Raw genomic sequence first — 18,839 nt, forward strand, 5'->3', positions numbered from 1 at the left:
TGGTCTCTGTAGAGTTGCTGGCGCAGAGCCGTGCTCTCCTCTGATTGGTTGGCTCCTGTGTTCCTCAGCTGCTGAATGACCTGTCAGAGTACGTCAGTCTGACTTCGCCGCCGGCGCCGCCCGCCTTGGCACAGACCCAGAAGCAACCAGAAAATCCTGCACCAGTCAGTACTAGAGGCTCCAGCTCCACAGAACAGTTAGCTAGCGTCCAGACTGACCAGCCAGAGCAACCAGTGCGGGTTTGTGGAGCATCTGCTCGTCGTTCTGCTCATTAACGGGGCTGGGGATTTAACCAGCGCTTCTGTGGCTGCAAACCTTCAGGCAAAGAGAAGCAGCTTGTGGTTGACACGATTCATCTTCTGAGTTTCTATCATAGACTGTTCTTATACAGTCTATGGTTTCTATCAAATCTGTGAATTCACTAACAGAATCTTCTGGATTATCTGCTCCTGAAGGATGATGAAGATGAAACTAACAGTTCTGGTCATGGCATGAACCAGTGAAACCAGAGGAACTCCACTTTAGCTTATTTTCTTTCTTTGCTTTTTCAGTTTTTCTTTAGTCTGAGTAAAAACAAAATCCCGTCTGAAAATGTGAGATGAGCCTTAATGAAGGAAGTCTAACTTTAATTTGCTAAAGACTAGTGCTGCCACAAACGATTATTTTATTAGTCAACTAATCACCGATTATTTTTTCCAATTAGTCGACTAATCGGGTCATGCACAAACTGGATGTAAAGCTCACATCTTAACCATCATTAGCTTTAAACTAACTAAAAACTAGATATGTAGCATTACCTGTGATGATGCTAGCATGAATGCTGTAAGCTGAATTTGACCGCTGAAGATGCAGAAATTGATAGCTGAAAACACAGAAGCTGGTAACCAGCTAAAATATTTGCTAAATGCCAAATCAGCCTTAAAAACAACAACAAAAAGCCTAAATTACCCAGCTGCAGCTGAAATATTAGCTAAACTCCAAAATAGTCTAAAAAACAAATGAATCCTAAATTAGCCAAAATAGTTAGCATGTAGCTGAAATACTAGCTTGACTCCAAAACAGCCTAAAAAACCCAAAAAGGCAAAAATGGTCCTAAAAACTAGCAGAATGACATTATAACTTTCAACTTTACTACACTCTGACTCCATATAATATAAAGTAACGACTAATCGACTATTAAATTAGCCATTGACTATTTTAAAAGTCGATTAGTCGACTAATTGTGGCAGCTCTACTGCAGTTAAGCTCATTTAATTATTTACAGATCATTTCACAAATGTTCACATTTGTTTTCCACTGAAAACTGTTATTCAGATTAAATCCTAAAACCTCAGAAACTTCAGTTCAAAGTTAAACTAAAGTGAAAAAGATTAAAAATTTAAGGTGGAATTGACTGATTTATCTTCGATTGGAAGGATCTCCTCCCACGTGAATCCTTATCTAACCCCAGCTGAGGGTTTGGTTCCTTCTCTCCTCTTGGTGGCTGTGAGGAAGCCAGCAGACTCAGACTTGACCTTCTGCCTGACTAACCGCCCCCTCCACCCCGTGCTGTGGAGATCAGCATGGAGGATGTTTGTGTTGTGAAGCTGCAGGGATTGTGTGTTGATGATGCGTTCTGTGTCCTCAGGCTGCCGGCGTGGTCGTGGCCCGCTCCTTCACAGACTTCACTCCTCAGGTGACCTTTGACATCAAGGTGAGCTGAAACAAAAGCTGCTGTGATGCTGGACTGGACATAAATGATCCGTGAAAAAAGTCTGAAAACTCAACTTTTTATCGGGTTAGTTATTGTTTTAGAAAAGCTGCTCACAGTGAAATTGGCAATCAGATGCAAAACTGTGGAATATTTCTAAATGGGTTAAATTAGCCGTCCAGTGCTGAGTCAGTAAATAGAAGTGGTAGACTGCAAAAAGAGGTGGCCTATAAAGAGGAAAAGAACACTAATCTTAAGAAGAAAATCACTAGAATGTAGTAAAACTATCTGTTATTTGTGCTTAACAAGAAATCTTATAAGATATTAAAATCTAGAAACAGAGTTCCACACATGCATTCAAAAATGGAAAAGTTAGCCTAAAGGCAAGGCAAGTTTATTTGTAGCACATTTCATGTACAGAGACAATTCAAAGTGCTTTACATAAATCATTAAAAGAAACAATCAAAAGAAGGTAATTATTTATAAAAAGTGAATATTATGCAGCCTAATAATATTTATACATTTGCTATTTCAGTTCTTTTTTAATAAACCTGATTGTACATCATTTTGATTACAGTGACAAAACTATTGTAATAAGTGGAGATGAGTCATTTTAGAACAAAATGAGAATCTTAGTACAGGTTAGCTGATCTTCATAAATCTTTATAAAATCTAAAACTAGCACTTATTCTTGGAACATAAATCTTTATTAAATAATTACCTTGAATGTCAGTCTAAGTTTTAAAATAACATCCTTAAAATTAAACCAGAAATGACTAAATTTTATGTTTTTTTGAGTCCTAAATCAAGTTTTTAGATTTTAATATTTCCTTATTTTTTGTTCTTAATGAGACAAAATAAAACTTGACTGTTCTTATTTTGAGAAAAGCTTATAGAAATGTAGAAGTAAAAACAACTTTAAACCAAAAAAATATCTTAAATGTCTTAAAACGAGGCTTTAAATCTTTGCAGGATCAAACAAGTTGGAATGTAAAAGAAACTCTAACACTTTGACAACATTTTACAAAAATCCATCTGTTGCTCCCAGTTTTTATTGATTTTTACCTGTTTTGTCACATGATATATAACTCTTTGGATACTACAGGCATGTGTGTGTAATGCAGAGTGTTTTCTCTTCAGTAGAAATGCGACCTGCACCGTCTGGAGGAGGGCCCGCCCCTGAAGGCGGAGCTAACGCGGGAGCAGGGCCTGCAGTATTACCGCACCATGCAGACGGTGAGGCGCATGGAGCTTAAGGCGGATCAGCTCTACAAGCAGAAGATCATCAGAGGCTTCTGCCATCTGTACGATGGACAGGTATCTGCTCACTCTGAACCCCAAGAGTTTAAGCTGTACGGCAGTCTATCCAGCTCTCAGCAGGAGGTGTGTGACACCACAGCACAGTAGTGTTTTATACAGGGTTTGGGGCTGAGCATCACAGAACAACTACAAAACCAATTCAGTTTCTTTGTACACGTCTAGAAATGTATTCCGTTTCTGATTCAGCACCATTTAAATAATTATAGAATTTATTCTTTTTTTTTTTTTTTGGTCAGATTTCTCTCTAAACTGAACAAAGATGCAACTTTTATTGATAAATTATTGACTTTTGCAGCAAAAATCACATGTTTTGCTCAAATGTATTTAGTGATTTAGCATTTTTTCAGTCAAGATCTTTTTTATATCCATTAAGTTCTTTGTATTTTCAAACTGAGCTGCTGAAGGAAGCTAAACATAGCACTTGTGACCAAGAATGACCATCAAACGTGGAAACATTTCCGTATTTTCCTAGGGCCTGCATGTGTTCAGACAACACTGGTTTAGGTTGTTGGTTCTCACATTTAGTCCTGAAAAACATCTAAAGAACATAAATATACAGACGGTCTTCTTAACTGTTAGATGAGGCTCAGTCACTCATGTTTTAACAGGATTATTTGTAGTTTGTCTCAATACAAACAGATCTAGAGTCAGCTCCATCATGAACTCGTCATTGTGAAAAACAAATGTCTTTGATTTAAAGAAAACAAAGATTTTTATTCAAAGTTTTGATGTATGAAATCATGAAGTCAGTTCTGGTCTTTGGAAAACTGGACTGAAATGGATTCAGACTCTATATTAATGTTGAACAACAACAGTGTTCTGTTGTGATGACAGACATTTGTTTGGATCATTTCATATAAAACATTCAAAGTTAAATAATGTGATGCATTTGCTAAAAGAAGAATAATCTCGCTGATTATGAATGCTTGAGCCTTTACTTCTGTTTAGATAGCGAATGTAGGAGTCGTGGTTTTCATGAAGAAGGAAGTTTTCTCTTGACTACTGTTGTTAAGCAGTTTATAACCAGGGACAATACAGTCTTTCTATCTAAGGACACTTCAGAATTAAACATCTAAAATTTCTAAAAATTCACCAAACACTGAAGACGATTCTGACTCACAAATGCATCAAACTGGGATTGTATCATTTAAATTTTAGATTTTACTAAACCACAAACAGATTAAAGTTTCATGTAGAGAAAATCCAGATGTGATTGTGTTAGAATCGCTCATATTTTCTCCAACAGACTCGCTGAACGTAGAATGTTTCTGCTGTTCTCTGTGCCATAAAAACATGAGATGGTTTTGATAAACAAGATTAAAAACTAAGTGTTTACATATTGATGCTCAGACAGATTGGATGCTGAAACAAACGAGAATCTTTTCTCTTTTTTTAAGAAAACTACTTTTTGAATTAAAGTTTTGCAATCAAATATTTTTAAATATTGCTGTCAGGAATGCAATTTACCACAGGTAATCATTTGAATCATTGCCCGGCATTTTTCTGTGGTTTTAAGTTCATGTTTTTGTTGATTTTAAGAAATGGTTTTGTTGTTCTTGCAGATGAAGATTGTTGTGAGTTTGTTCATCTAATCATGAGAATTGTTCTGGATTTACTTTGTTCTGGTTTTCAGTTATCAATGTATCGGTCTGAAGTGAAACCAAGCGTTTTTACATTCTGACTGAAAATGAAGCAGACCTGGATTAGCCCCGCCCACTCAGTTATCAGACTCTAACCATGAAGAAATGACCAAATGAATCTGTTCAGAGGTGTTCTCCGTTCTATTAGCATTTGTTTGATTGTTTAAATAAAGTTTTCTTTGGCCTAAATGCTTTGCACCAACCCCCCCCTCCACAGGAAGCGTGCGCTGCAGGGATTGAAGCGGCCATTAACCTGTCCGATCACCTGATCACGGCGTACCGGGCTCATGGCTACACCTACACCCGCGGCGTGTCCGTCAAAGAGATCCTGGCTGAGCTCACAGGTGTGGCTCACCTGGCGTAGACGTGTGGGTTCAGGTGTCTGAACGCACATCACCGTTGGGTTCTTTCCCCCCAGGTCGTAAAGGAGGCGTGGCCAAAGGAAAGGGAGGCTCCATGCACATGTACGCCCCCCATTTCTACGGGGGCAACGGCATTGTTGGTGCGCAGGTAAACACAAACACCTGCCTTCTGAAGCCAATCAGAGCAGCAGGCCCGACTGTTACCTCTCTGCTGCCATCAGGTTCCTCTGGGGGCAGGAATCGCTTTGGCCTGCCGTTACCAGGGCAACAACCAGCTGTGTGTCACGCTGTACGGAGACGGAGCGGCCAATCAGGTGAGAGCACAATCTGTGATTGAAATGATCGTTATTTGAAGTTTTCTATTCAAAATGAGTCAAAACTTACTTCAAGCCAAGAGTAAAAGTTCTGACGGAGACTTTTGTGTGTCTTGTCCGTCAGGGCCAGCTCTTTGAGACCTTCAACATGGCGGCTCTGTGGAAGCTGCCGTGCATCTTCATCTGCGAGAACAACAAGTACGGCATGGGCACGTCGGTGGAGAGGGCGGCCGCCAGCACCGACTACTACAAGAGAGGAGACTTCATCCCGGGACTCAGAGTGAGAACCTCGTGGTGTTGTGTGAGCGTGGCGGTCCGGGGCCGCCGCTGCAGCATCTGTGCGCTGCAGCTGGCCCAAATGGACCTAGACTATAATGGGAGCGGCGCTTGCCCTCCCTGGCAGTTGCAGGTGTGAGCATGCTCCCAGCGGTCTGGTGCTCATGTATGATACTGCACACAAACCAGAACAGCTCCACGCATGGCGACTGACTGACGGACGCTCTTCTCCGCAGGTGGACGGCATGGACGTGCTGTGCGTCAGAGAGGCTACAAAGTTTGCTGCAGATCACTGCAGAGCTGGAAAGGTGACTCCACCTCAGGGCTGCCACGATCAGTCGACTAATCAACTGTTAAAATAATCAACGACTAATTCAATCGTCGATTAGTCGTTACTTTATATTATATGGAGTCAGACTGTAGTAAAGTTAAATGTTCTAATGATATTCTGCTAGATTTTTGGACTATTTTGGTATTTACTAAGATTTTTTTCAGGCTATTTTGGAGTTTAGCTAATATTTCAGCTACATGCTAACTGTTTTCGCTAACTTTGGCTTTTTTTCCATTTTTTTTGGGCTAATTTGGCATTTAACTATTTTTTTTACCTAGCTATCAACTTCAGTGTTTTCAGCTATAAATTTCAACATCTTCAACTATCAGCTCTAGCATCTTCAGCAGACAAATTCAGCTTACAGCATTCACACTAGCATTATCACAGGTAATGCTATATATCTAGTTTTTATATAGTTTAAATCTAATGATGGTTAAGATGTGTGTTTTACATCCAGTTTGCACATGAGCCGATTAGACGACTAATCTGAAAAATTATTGGTGATTAGTCAACTATTAAAATAATCGTTTGTGGCAGCTCTACTCTACCTGCGGCTCCACCACGAGCTTCTGATGTTAAAATGGGATTCAGGACAGCGTCAGCTCATTTGTCTCCTGCTGCTGTCTTTCAGGGTCCTATTGTGATGGAGCTGCAGACCTATCGTTACCATGGACACAGCATGAGTGACCCGGGGGTCAGGTGGGTAACCGTATTTGGGTTTAGGGTCCTCCTGCTGCCTGTTTTCATGGCTTCCTCTGTTCCTCTGCAGTTACCGCACGCGGGAGGAGATCCAGGAGGTCCGCAGCAAGAGCGACCCCATCTCCATGCTGAAGGAGCGCATGCTGGCAAACAACATGGCGTCTGCAGAGGAGTTCAAGGTGAGGAAACATCCCCCCTTCACCCTGAGGGTTTGTAGAAGCTTTGATACCATGAACCGGAGGCAGCAGGGGCTGATGGGAAATGCTTCTCCATCAGGAAATCGACATCGCCATCAGGAAAGAGGTGGAGGAGGCGGCTCAGTTTGCCACCTCGGACCCCGAGCCGCCGCTGGACGAGCTCTGCAACCACATCTTCCACAACGAGCCGCCGCTGGAGGTCCGCGGGACGAACCCCTGGTCCAAGCTGAAGTCCGTCAGCTGAAGTCCAGCCGGAGGAGGAGTCAGGCCTCCTGAGGGGTCTGCATCTCCATGAGACTTTAGCTTCTACTTGAAACCTGCCAGTGTTTATTTATAGTTTTAATGATTTCTGTTCCTGCTGCTGGTGTGAGCACAGTGCAGCTGGAGAATGTCTACCTGCTGCTGAGCTGCACAAAAGACGCACAAAAACAGCCTTTTCCTAAGAAACAGAGCCAGTGTCGGGTCTTTCAGAACTTCCAGTTTGGGGTTTGTTCTGTGTGGACGAGCAGAAACATGCCTTGGCTGGTTCTGTTTTCTGCTCTGAGGATCAAATGGTTAACCTGATTCCTGCTGGGAGATTCAGCTTTTGAAGGAAACGTCTGCATGTCTTTAGTGTCCTTGTTTTTCACTGAGCAGTCTGCAGGAGGCTGTGGGCTCACAGATTCACGCCTGATTGTTAAAAGTCCCGATCTGGTGAAATGACCCAGAAGCCTTTGTGTGCATCCCATGCTTGGTTCCAGCTCCAGTCATCGCAGCACTACTTCTTTCTCCTTTATGTCGTCACAGAACAGATTTCCAGCAGTTCATTTTCCATTCCTGCTCCATTTTTAAGTGTCATGGTTCAGTTTTTCAGAGACAAATGTGAGGTGAACTAAGTGTGTAGAAACTTTTCACTATTTAAACGCTTAAATTTCCACTTGGATACAAAAAAAAAATTCCAAAGAATTTCCTCTTCCTAACCGGCAGACAAAGAATAAAAGTTTTATTTTATGGATAAAGGTGTTCTAAATGACCTTGAAAAGATCAGCAATGAACTCCTATGTATGTTTCTGTTTACTGTTACTGATCTTATAATATATATATTTATTATTTATGTCACTCTGAAACTATTTCAACTGACAGAATAAAAATAAATTATCTGTACAAACGTACGCTGCTGTTTTTCTTTCTTTAATCCTCTTGGTTTTGTAGTTAAAAGAAATCTGCACGAAGTTTACTTTTCTCGTGGTGCAGTTCCACCCTCTGCCAGCAGATGTCACTGATGAACTGTTATTTAAAATTTAAAAAAGTTTAAATTAGCAATGTATATGATTTTAAAACAACACGGACAATTAAAGATCAAAAATAGTGCTTGGACAGTTTACTATACAATAAAAATGTGAAGTCTAAAGCAATAGAGTTTTAAATGAGTAAATAAAAAGATTATTTTGAAAGTTTGCTATATTTTTTATGGCCACATTTCTTTTAAAAGGAATCCCATGATGTGCATTTATGTGCTTGAGATGAGTCCAAGTGTGAAAAAAATGTTACAGCTGTGACCCCAAATGTATATGTAAAATAAAAAGTTTATTTAATCCAGTGTGGTGGTTTTCACCATAAAATAACTCTTCCCTCTAATTTGTCCCGTATGAATGGATTAGTTTGTCAGTGTGTGTTGAATGTTCTCAGATGACTTTCATCAGGTAACTTCTGTGATTCAGACTGAAGCTGACCTGAGTCCTTGCTTCTCCTTTATTGTTGTTTTCTCTGACTTTCAATCATTTTTGATCCTGGTTGGTTTGCATTTTTGTCACATATTTTTTTGTTTGTTTTTTTTCTAATATTCCTCCAAACCTCATTTAAAGATTTCTGCTTGTCACGTCTGTTTGGAGATTTCCCCTCCTGGTTCAGGAGGTCACTTGAGTTTTTTAAAGAACAGAATATTGATGTTTTATTGGAGATTCTGCTTCTGTCCTCCAGAAAAAAACTCTCCAGAGTTTACAAAACAAAAGTGTTCGAGATGTTTTTGCTATAGAAGTTCTCACTTTTTTAATTCTAGGATTAGAATTAAACTATATGCGATACGACTGTTGATTAGACAGAAGCTATGACCCTTTGACTTACTGTTAGATTGGTTCATGGACATGATTACACTAAAAAGTTTAACATTGAACCAGTTAACTAAAGTTCTGTAATTTGTTACATTTAAAAATATGAATTTGATTAAAATTAACATTTTAAACTCAGTGAACCATCAATTGACGTTTTGATTTGATGAAAACAAATCCTTTTAAATGTAACAAATTACTGTTTTCAGTCTATTACAGTACATTTCAATTTTTTTTGCTATATTTGCCTTTTATAGTCATTCATATGAATTGAGGTAATAAAGGATTTTTTTGTTTTTTTATTGCTTCTCTTTTCGCATACCTGGCTCGCGCCCGCGGTGGGAGGAGCTACACCCCAGGTTGACGCCTCCTGCGTGACGCAGCGTGACGTAGGGCGCTGACGGACAGGTAAGCCGACACCGGCCGCCATATTGGGTCAGAACGGAAGCTTGGAGGGGGGGGTGGAGGAGGAAGAGGCGCCGATGAGTGAGGAAGAGCGGTTTCTCAGAAAGGGCGTCTTTGCTCTCACGGTAGTCTCCGGGGGAAGGGGCGGCCTCTGCGCCACAGCGGATCCGGATTCAGACGCTGCTCGCTCGGTTCGGTAACCGGAGCCAAGCCGGGGGGAGGACGGACGGAGAGTCGACGCTTCCGAGGCAGAAGGAGGGATAAGAAAGTAGAGCGGGAGGAGGAGGAAGAGGAGGAGGAAGATGCCTCTGGCTCAGCTGGCGGACCCCTGGCAGAAGATGCCCGTGGAGGGCACTTCTGGAGAGGTGAGCCCCCACAACACCCAGAGAGTGCCCGCTCCGCGCGGCTCCGGGACGGCTGTCTGTCTGCATGATGCTCCCGCCGGTAAAAGTTGATCCGGATCAAAGTCAGAGCCGCCACGTGCGCCACAGCCTCCAGAAATCCCGATTTTGAACAAGTTTACTATCTGGGCATGCGCAGAACGGACGCAAACTTTGATGTTGATGTCGGGTTTGATCTGTAGCGGTGGTGTGGTGCAGTGATTGGTTGTGACACCTCAGATCAGACAGATCCAGCTGTGGCTCAGGTCTCCACCTGTCTCCACCTGTCCCCACCTGTCCAGGACAGCTCCTGCTGGCTCCGCCCTGACACCTCCTGCTGGGTACAGACCTGAGAGTTGTGCTCTCATGAGGAGGTCTTGCTCTGAGGAAGCTGTCTGCTCTCCTTTTAAGGCAACAATGCTGCAAAATGTTGCAACATTTTCTTTATTTCATAACATTTTCCCTCTTTCAAAATAAAAGGCTTGGTCTGGAAGGAGAGTATTCTGCTGCAGCGATCAATGGAGATGATTGGTTCTGTTGGTGAGGTGATCAATGTGTTCTGTGACGTCTGAGCACCAGCACAGATTATTAACTATTAATCTGGTTGAGATCTATCATTAATGATTAGTAAAAGCTCTACAAGAAAGTCAAGTGTGCTGCTGCTGCAAATGTCACATTACTAAACACACACTGGAAATAAATGAACAAATGAATTAATTGACACTAATTAGCCTTTTCATCAGCTGAAGCGTGACGGAGTGTTAAAACCAGGACTGAGTCACACTCAGGAAAGCCCAAAAACCCGGCAGAGAGCCTTTCTAACGCCAGAGAGTGAGGCTGAAAATGACACTAGATTATTAGGAGTCTCAGCAGATGGTGTTCTTTAAGCCAGAACCAGATTAAGAACCCAACCAGAACTGACGTGCCCTTCAGAACGGAGAGTTTGTGAAGGATGAGCGTGCAGGAAGCTGCAGCAGGGTCAGGTTAGCTGCATCGATCCACCGCAGAGCTGCTGCGATCGTCGCGTCTGTGCAGGAGTGCAGCTGCTCGTGCTCAGCTTCAGAGCACGACACTGACTGTATATGAGAACTGGACTGAGAGGCTCCTCTCCCCTCATGTTCCAAACAGGAAGTGGCTCCAAGAGGCCAAAATCCCATAAACTTCTGTAGAGAAATCAACAGCCATTACTCAGTCATTCTATTGGACCTTTTTTAAAAAACATGTTCTTGATTAATTGATTGGTTTATTTCAAGCATAGATTGAAAAATACAGGACAAAACACACAAATATTTCAAACTCATTACAGAAACAATGCAATGAATTGATTAGAAAATAGAAAACAAACCATTAAACAAAAGACACACTTGTGTCACATTTGATTCATTAGATATAGTAATTATTAACTAGAGTCAGTGGAGTTTGATTGATTTCTTGAAAAGGAAGAAGCGTATTTATATAATCTCACCTCTACTTTGTAATTTCATTTTACAGTTTTACATAATTATGTATTTCGGTTCTGGTTCTTGATCATTCTGATTTTTTTTGATGGCTTAATAAAAGAATGTGGTCTCACAGCAATGATTGACAGATTAGGGGTGTGGACTTCCAACAAGCTCACTCCTGATTGGTGAGAGTGGTTGCCATAGAAACATGGACTCACACCAACTTGTACTGATCACTGGCGATGTCTGTATTGGAAAAAAATGGCGACTGAATTTAATTTGGTTGGAGCTGGAGGTAAACCCTTTTCTATGGGTGACATCACACTGACTCAGTCCATGTCTTTTATACAGTCATTATGATGAGTGAACGGCTCACCTTTGCAGTGTGTTTGACAGAACACAGCAGAGGTGAAACCACAGCAGCTGATTGAAAAACCAGAGCGGTCTAGAGTGGACCAGGAGCCCCCAGAAGATCAAACGGTTAAAAACAGGTTCTGAGAGGGGCGGTGCGGGTCTGTGATGCATTGTGTGTCTTGACTGTGTGTGTTGTGGAGGTAAAAGCTGCTGACATGTCTCTGATGAAAGCCTTACAGCAGAACCCCTCCCTCCGTCTGAAGGTGATTGAACACTTTTTGGTCGTGAAGAGAAGCAAACGTCTAAACATGAGGAGGAAAACATCAGTGATCCTCTCCAGACGACTTCACTTTGAGACATGGATGTTTGCTAGCCCAACTGTTTCAGTCCAGGAATTCTTCTAACATTCATTGTACTTAAAGCGAGGTCTCCTTTCCCTCCTGCTCCTCCTCGTGTCGATAAAGATCAGGAGGCGTAGCTGCAGCGCCGCTTCACTCAGGAAGAGCTGACATCTGTGTCCACTTCCTGTCTGAGGTGTTTCAGGGCTGCTGGGACAAACGGGTTCTCTGCAGGCAGACAGTAGAAGCCCAAACATTCTCTCGCAGCCCGCCTGTCCTCTGCTGGTGGTCATGGCGTGCCCGTGCCTGTTCCTCACCTCGCCGTCTGCTCAACGTGCTGCTGACCTTTGGCCTCCTCGTGCACGCAAGCCTCTGAACACGTCCTAATCTCTGCCACTGCACATAGCGGCGAGGAGGAGGAGTTAGTGCTGACGGTGTTTACTTCAGCGGCAGATCTGTCCTGAACTCAGCGAGGGGATGAAGTCTGCTGCCAGGAAGTGGATGAATGCCGCCGCTGCAGCACGCTCTTCAATTTAGCCCGTCATGTAGGGCTGCCGTGATTAGTTGACTAATCGACTATTAAAATAGTCGACAATAATTGAATAGTTGATTAGTCGATACTTCAGAATGTAGTAAAGTTGAAAGTTATAATTGCATTCTTTTAGCTTGTTGGACTATTTTAGCATTTATTAAGGTTTTTAGGCTATTTCCAAGTGTAGCTAATATTTCAGCTACATACTAGCTATTTTGGCTAATTTATGCTTTTTTAAAATTTTTAGGCTAATTTGGAGCTTAGCTAATATTTCAGCTGCATGCTAGCTGTTTTGACTAAATTAGGCGTATTTTCATTTTTTTAGGCTAATATGGAATTTAACTAATATTTCAGCTGGCTATCAACTTCAGCATTTTCAGATATAAATTTCAGCATCTTCAGCTATCAGCTTCAGCATTTTTAGCTATCAACTTTAGCATTTTCAGCTATCAACTTTACCATTTTCAGCTATCAGCTTCACCATTTTCAGCTATCAACTTCAGCATCTTCAGCTATCAACTTCACAATTTTCAGCTAATAATTTCAGCATCTTCAGCTATCAGAATCAGCATTTTAAGCTATCAGCTTCAGCATTTTCAGCTATCAACTTTACCATTTTCAGCTATTAGCTTCACCATTTTCAGCTATCAGCGTCACCATTTTCAGCTATCAACTTCACCATTTTCGGCTATCAACTTCAGCATTTTCAGCTATCATCTTCACCATTTTCAGCTATTACCTTCAGCATTTTCAGCTATCAACTTTACCATTTTCAGCTATTAGCTTCACCATTTTCAGCTATCAGCGTCACCATTTTCAGCTATCAGCTTCACCATTTTCAGCTATCAACTTCAGCATTTTCAGCTATCAACTTTACCATTTTCAGCTATCAGCTTCACCATTTTCAGCTATCAATTTCAGCATCTTCAGCAGCCAAATTCATCTTACAGCATTCACACTAGTATTATCACAGGTAATTCTATATATCGTTTTCTTAGTTAGTTTAAAGCTAATGATGGTTAAGATGTATGTTTAACATCCAGTTTACGCATGATCCGATAAGTCGACTAATCAGAAAAAATAATCGGTTATTAGCCGACTATTAAAATACTCGTTTGTTGCAGCACTACTGTCATGACAGAGGCTCTCCTCAAACTCTGCTGTTCGCTTCAGGCCAAACAGTTTCTGTCCTCGCTGAGAAATTTGATTAAAAACCTGCTGCTCGTATTCCTCAACATCCGTGAGATTCATTTTTAATATCCAGTAGAGAGCTGCAGTGAATGAAATCATTAGCTCATTAGTTCACTATTTTGTGACAGGAAATAATTAAAAAAAATTAAAGTTTAATTCATAATAATCACATTTTTTCAGAGAGCCTGTAATGATCTATTTGAACGATTCATTTCATATCATAATTTTTGGTTTCTGATACGATTTGTAGTTGATATTTTGTCTGATCCGATTCTCTGATGGATCAGGACATCTTTATCCTGTCATGTTGTAATGGTCGTTTTTATGTTATAGTAAAGTACACCGACCATGTCTTCATATAGATGGTGTTTTCCAAGATTGATTAAAGATTTATTACATTTTGAGAGATTTTTTTATTGGTCTAAATTGGTTTAACAACTTGCCTCAGACAGATTGATCTGGTTGGATCACAGGAATGTGAATCAATTCATCAATTTAGTCGATTAATTTCAAGTTTTTAGTTAATGAATCCTGAAGTTAACATGAATAAATCGTCTGACTCAGAGGCAGATTAAAGGAGGACCAGCGACCTCCCAGAGCGGAGCCGATAAATTTAGCTTCTCTGACTCAAAGTGCACTCTCCAAGTTTCCTTAGAAAGACGTGTTTGGTATTTCCACATGTTTTTCATCTATAAACACGTCTAACTGTGAGCTGCTCCGCGCTGCCTGACTCATTCAGAGCTTCATGGATGTCAGATGAAGGCCGGCGTGTTTTTGACCTTCACGGTGACTCCATATTAGCTCACAACTTTAGGTTTTAGAATTACATTGTCACTCAAGTGTTGGTTTGACACCAGCTGATGACCTTGTTATTGAGGTTACCATGGTGACAAATTGCAGGGGTGGAGTCAAAGTTCCTTTGGGTTGAATATATTTATCGTTTTGGAAATGAATGCTGAACGAAATAGTTCAACAGGATTTATTTTGTGTTGAAATGAAGCTAAAAGCTGGAACAGTTTGTGGTCTTCTCGTCATCCTTCAGCCGTGATTTTGTAGGGCCAGCATCAGAAACATGGCAGCTTGCTCTCAGTTTCTCTGGAAGGTGGAGATGTGATTGTTTGGAACATGGTTCCTCTGCAGCCAAGCTCCTGCGGGCCGGGCCCGGTGCTGTGAGCGGGTCTGATCAGTAATGGCTGTGAACATCCCGACTCATCAGTATTTATCAGGATTGCTTTATGGCTCAGAGAGAGATTTCCTTCTGGGAGAAGTGGCCTTGGTGCAGCGTCCTGCCCTCCACGAGCAGTCCCAGAAACTCTGGTTCACGCTGATGATGAAGGGTTTTGGTCGGACCTGTCTACTTCTAAATAGAGCTGGGAATCACTGGGTACCTCATGATACGATATGATCCCCAAATAGAGAGCATGTAGCTGAAATATTAGCTAAACTCCAAATTAGCCTAAAAAAACTGAAAAAAAGCCTAAATTAGCCAAAGCAGCTAGCATGCAGCTGAAATATTTGCTAAACTCCAAAATTGCCCCAAAAAACAAACAAATAAAAAACCTTAATCATCCAAAATATTTAGCATACTGCTGAAATATTATGAATATCTTCAATATCATCCACCATTTTTGTTTCATCGCTAATGCTAGGATTGAGCAGTGAGGGCTGGAAGCTAGTGAGAGAGTGTAAACAAATGGGTGACAGGTAGTGGGGGCGGGCTTACTCTGCACCAACAGTCCTTTCCACAACTCAAGTGAACTTCTAATGAACTCCTGCCGCTCTGCAGAAACTTTGTCTTAGAAAACGACAGTTTTCACACGGTGACGCTCTAACACAAATTCTTTAAGGTACTCTGTTGACCTTTATGTTCATTCTTTTAGTCTTTTTCTAGATTACACTTCCTGTAGGTAACTGTGCAGCATGTTATTGTTAATCATGTAGCTTTTTGATGCTATGTCTATAGCATAATATTGTTGTATTTATTTGGTTTTCTTTAGCATTATTTGTCCCCTTTAGGTATTTTGTCCTTTTTTACAGTAATACATTTACATATGACATTTGTAATAAAGCAGACATGAGTTTCCTCCATGCATTTAACTTTGGCTTGTATGAACTTATCTTTTTCAGTCTTTTTTTGGCGGTTCTCAGGTTGTTTTCCCACACGTTTCATGCTGAACAGCAGTTTTGCTGCTGCGCTCATGACGACCGTAACGGATTCTGGTAACACAGATTGTGAACTGACAGAAATATCCAGCTAATGTAATAACTATGGATTGGCGGGATTGACTGTGATCGTCTGGGAAGAGTAAGGATAGAGACGGTTCAGGGTTCATTTCCCAGCGTAGATGGTTATAGATTCTCTGTTGTAAAAAACAAAACAAAACCTCATTTCTACTGATTTCCTTCATTTAGAACAGAGGTGTCAAACTCTTATCACACAAGAGGCCAAAATCCAAAACACACTTTAGGTCGCGGGCTGAACAGGAGAAACATTTATTGAACACTAAAACTACATTTTTAAAACTTTAAAACTTTTTACTGACGGGTAACTTTTTAACATAATTATGAACTAGATATATAGCATTACCTGTGATACTGTTAGTGTGAATGCTGTAAGCTGAATTTGGCTGCTGAAGATGCTGAAATTGATAGCTAAAAATGATGAAGCTGATAGCCAGCTAAAATATTAGCTAAATGCCAAATTAGCCTAAAAACAACCCCCCAAAAAACTTAGGTTAGCCAAACAGCTAGCATTTAGCTTAAAATTAGCTAAGCTTCAAAATATTCAAAAAATTGGAAAAAAAAGCATAAATAAGCCATAACAGCTATTAGCCTAATGCCAAATCAGCCTAAAAAAACTTTAAAAGAAATAACTAAAATTAGCCAAAACAGCTAGCATTTTGCTGAAATATTAGCTAAACCCCAAAACAACCTAAAACACGAAAAAAACAAAATCTTAAATTAGCCAAAGCAGCTAGTGTGTAATTATTAGCCTAACCCCAAAACAGGCTAAAAAACTTAAAAAAAGAGCCAACATTAGCCAAAACAAGTAGCATGAAGCTGAAATATTAGCTAAACTCCAAAATAGCCCAAAAAAATCTTAGTAAATGCTAAAACAGTCCAAAAAGCTATGAGGATGCCAGTTTTTAAAACTTTTAAACCATAACTTTTAAACATAATTCAGTTCAATCCAATTTTATTTATATAGCCTAAAATCACAAAGAAAATTTGCCTCATTGGGCTTCATGCAGGTAAATGTTACAGATGCAGAAAATTGAACATAAAATATGAAAAAATGGCTAAAGACTAAACAGACTAAATAAAACTGGTTATCTCTTAGACTCCCTTTTTATTATTCATAATGAAGAGGCAGGAATATTATTCAAGAAAAAATCAACTTAAACCTTAAATACATTTCAATATTTTACTCTCCATTAAAATATATTCTGTCAAAATTATTCAAGTTAGAAATAAGCACAAGATAACATCGAGTCATTTATAATAATAAAATAAAATGATCTGTAGGGCCGGATAGAATTACCCGGAGGGCCGGAACCGGCCCCCGGGCCTCGACTTTGTGATTTATTCCATGCAGAGGTGATGCTGCGGTCCCTGGATGCTGCCCTGCATGTTCCTCATGATGTTCTGTGCGCTCTGCAGTCTTCTGCTGTGATTCCAGCATCTCCGTCTTTCACAGAGTGTACGTTCGGGTGGAGTTTGGGTGGAGTTTTCTGGGAAATCCAATCCAACCAGAAAGTGTGACTCTGCCGGTCCGGGTGTTTCATAAAGCAGCAGTACCGGTTTATTAATCCATGTCAGCGTGTTCTTCACCTCCCTGCATGGCTGCTTTGCTGAAATGACGTGGAGGTCGGCGGATGCTCTTGAACACCGCTTGGTCTCTGCTGTCCCTCCTGGCTCTGCTGTAGATCTGCAGCTCTCTCCGGGATTCCTCGGTAATCTGGATGTCTATTATTGGCTGTAAAGTGCTGGCATGTCTCAGCTCAGCGTAAACTTGGACTCGGCTGAGGGACGATTTAGAGCCTCTGCTCATCCTCTGATGCTTTCTTAGCAGGGGATTTTTGTCCTGTCAGTCCTGCAGCTCTGAAGCTGATCATGTTGAGCTGCTGTCAGTGATTCAGTTCATGAGATGGAGAAGATCTTTGCTCGGCGTTCAAACCGCTGCTGCTTCACAGATTTGATCACCTGCAGATTGTGATGAGGAGCGGTTAAAAAAGCCTTCCTGTGTGTAACTGCAGTCAGAGCAGTTTTGTTTGACCCCACCTCCTGCCTTCATCTTCTGAGCAGCAGCTTCCTGCTGACGTTCAGCAGAAATCGATACGGTGTGTCTTTCTTTGCTGTACGGGACAAACAGAAATGAGAAGTCTGAGCAGGAACTCCAGACGGGAATGTGAGGGTGGAGAAGGTGGAGATGGACTGAAAGTCCCACTCTGAATGGGACACTTTTAATAATGATTAGCCAAAAAGATCTCAATCATGAGAAAAATACCTCAAGAATGTGTCACAAAGGCTGTGCTCCACACAGAAACCCTCTGCCTCCTGTCAGAGATGGAGTGTGGAGGATCCCGTCAGGCCTTCATGCAGCTTCTCTGTGCATCACCTAAAGGTTTGAGGTCATCTTTTTGGCTGATTCAGGTCAGACGGCAGGAAGCTGGTTTACATGGAGGACGTTATCAAACATCTGCTCTTGTCTGACTGTGCTCACACAGGTTTGATCATTCAGGTGCAAAGCCTCCATACGACTTTCACTGATTTGAGCTCATGCGGCGTGCAGAGGAGGCTAAAGGTCATCTGATCCAGAAACACATTCATTTCATTTACATTACAGTTTAAATTCCATTCAGTCAATTCATTTGAATTCTAACATGAATTAATGAACAAAAGTCTGTTTTTTAGATTATGAGGTGTTTGTGAACACACCTGTACTGCAGCGCTGCAGATGAGTGAATGGAGGCGGGAAAACCGTCCAAGCTGTTGTTGATACTTCAGGAGAAACCTCCACAACAGACATAAAAAAAGATTTTCAATGTCAAAAGCTTTAATATCACATTGAATCTTCCACACAGACTTACCATAAATCACGTGTCAAAGTCAAGGCCCGAGGGCCGGATCCGGCCCTCCAGGTAATTCTATCCGGCCCTCCAGATCATTTTATTTTATTGTTATTAATGGCCCGATGTTATCTTGCACTTATATTTAACTTGTATAATTTTGACAAAATATATTTTAATGGAGAGTAAAATATTGAAAGTTATTTAAGGTT

At 41.0% G+C, this 18,839-nt stretch overlaps 2 protein-coding genes across 5 annotated transcripts in view; both read left to right on the forward strand.

The window, feature by feature from the left end:
* LOC112158967 (pyruvate dehydrogenase E1 component subunit alpha, mitochondrial) overlaps positions 1 to 9,152 on the forward strand; it is a 12,008-nt gene extending 2,856 nt beyond the window's left edge. The window contains exons 3-14 of one of the 3 annotated variants that reach the window (XM_024292700.2): positions 69 to 239; positions 1,628 to 1,693; positions 2,834 to 3,007; positions 4,868 to 4,994; positions 5,069 to 5,160; positions 5,234 to 5,326; positions 5,451 to 5,606; positions 5,839 to 5,910; positions 6,565 to 6,632; positions 6,703 to 6,811; positions 6,909 to 8,692; positions 8,723 to 9,152. In XM_024292700.2, coding sequence (XP_024148468.1) covers positions 69 to 239; positions 1,628 to 1,693; positions 2,834 to 3,007; positions 4,868 to 4,994; positions 5,069 to 5,160; positions 5,234 to 5,326; positions 5,451 to 5,606; positions 5,839 to 5,910; positions 6,565 to 6,632; positions 6,703 to 6,811; positions 6,909 to 7,073 — 1,293 coding nt within the window. In that variant the 3' untranslated portion in view covers positions 7,074 to 8,692; positions 8,723 to 9,152. Of the gene's footprint in view, positions 1 to 68; positions 240 to 1,627; positions 1,694 to 2,833; positions 3,008 to 4,867; positions 4,995 to 5,068; positions 5,161 to 5,233; positions 5,327 to 5,450; positions 5,607 to 5,838; positions 5,911 to 6,564; positions 6,633 to 6,702; positions 6,812 to 6,908; positions 8,693 to 8,722 lie in introns of those variants that run through there. The other 2 variants (XM_036217423.1, XM_024292701.2) reach the window with 2 other exon arrangements.
* A 118-nt stretch (positions 9,153 to 9,270) lies between these two features.
* rps6ka3b (ribosomal protein S6 kinase, polypeptide 3b) overlaps positions 9,271 to 18,839 on the forward strand; it is a 59,930-nt gene continuing 50,361 nt past the window's right edge. Inside the window, exon 1 of one of the 2 annotated variants that reach the window (XM_024292682.2) lies at positions 9,271 to 9,686. In XM_024292682.2, the coding sequence (XP_024148450.1) occupies positions 9,624 to 9,686 (63 nt within the window). In that variant the 5' untranslated portion in view covers positions 9,271 to 9,623. The remainder of the gene's footprint in view (positions 9,687 to 18,839) is intronic. The other variant, XM_036217422.1, reaches the window with a different exon arrangement.

Source organism: Oryzias melastigma, linkage group LG20 (assembly GCF_002922805.2).
Source record: "Oryzias melastigma strain HK-1 linkage group LG20, ASM292280v2, whole genome shotgun sequence".
NCBI classification, from domain to species: domain Eukaryota; kingdom Metazoa; phylum Chordata; class Actinopteri; order Beloniformes; family Adrianichthyidae; genus Oryzias; species Oryzias melastigma.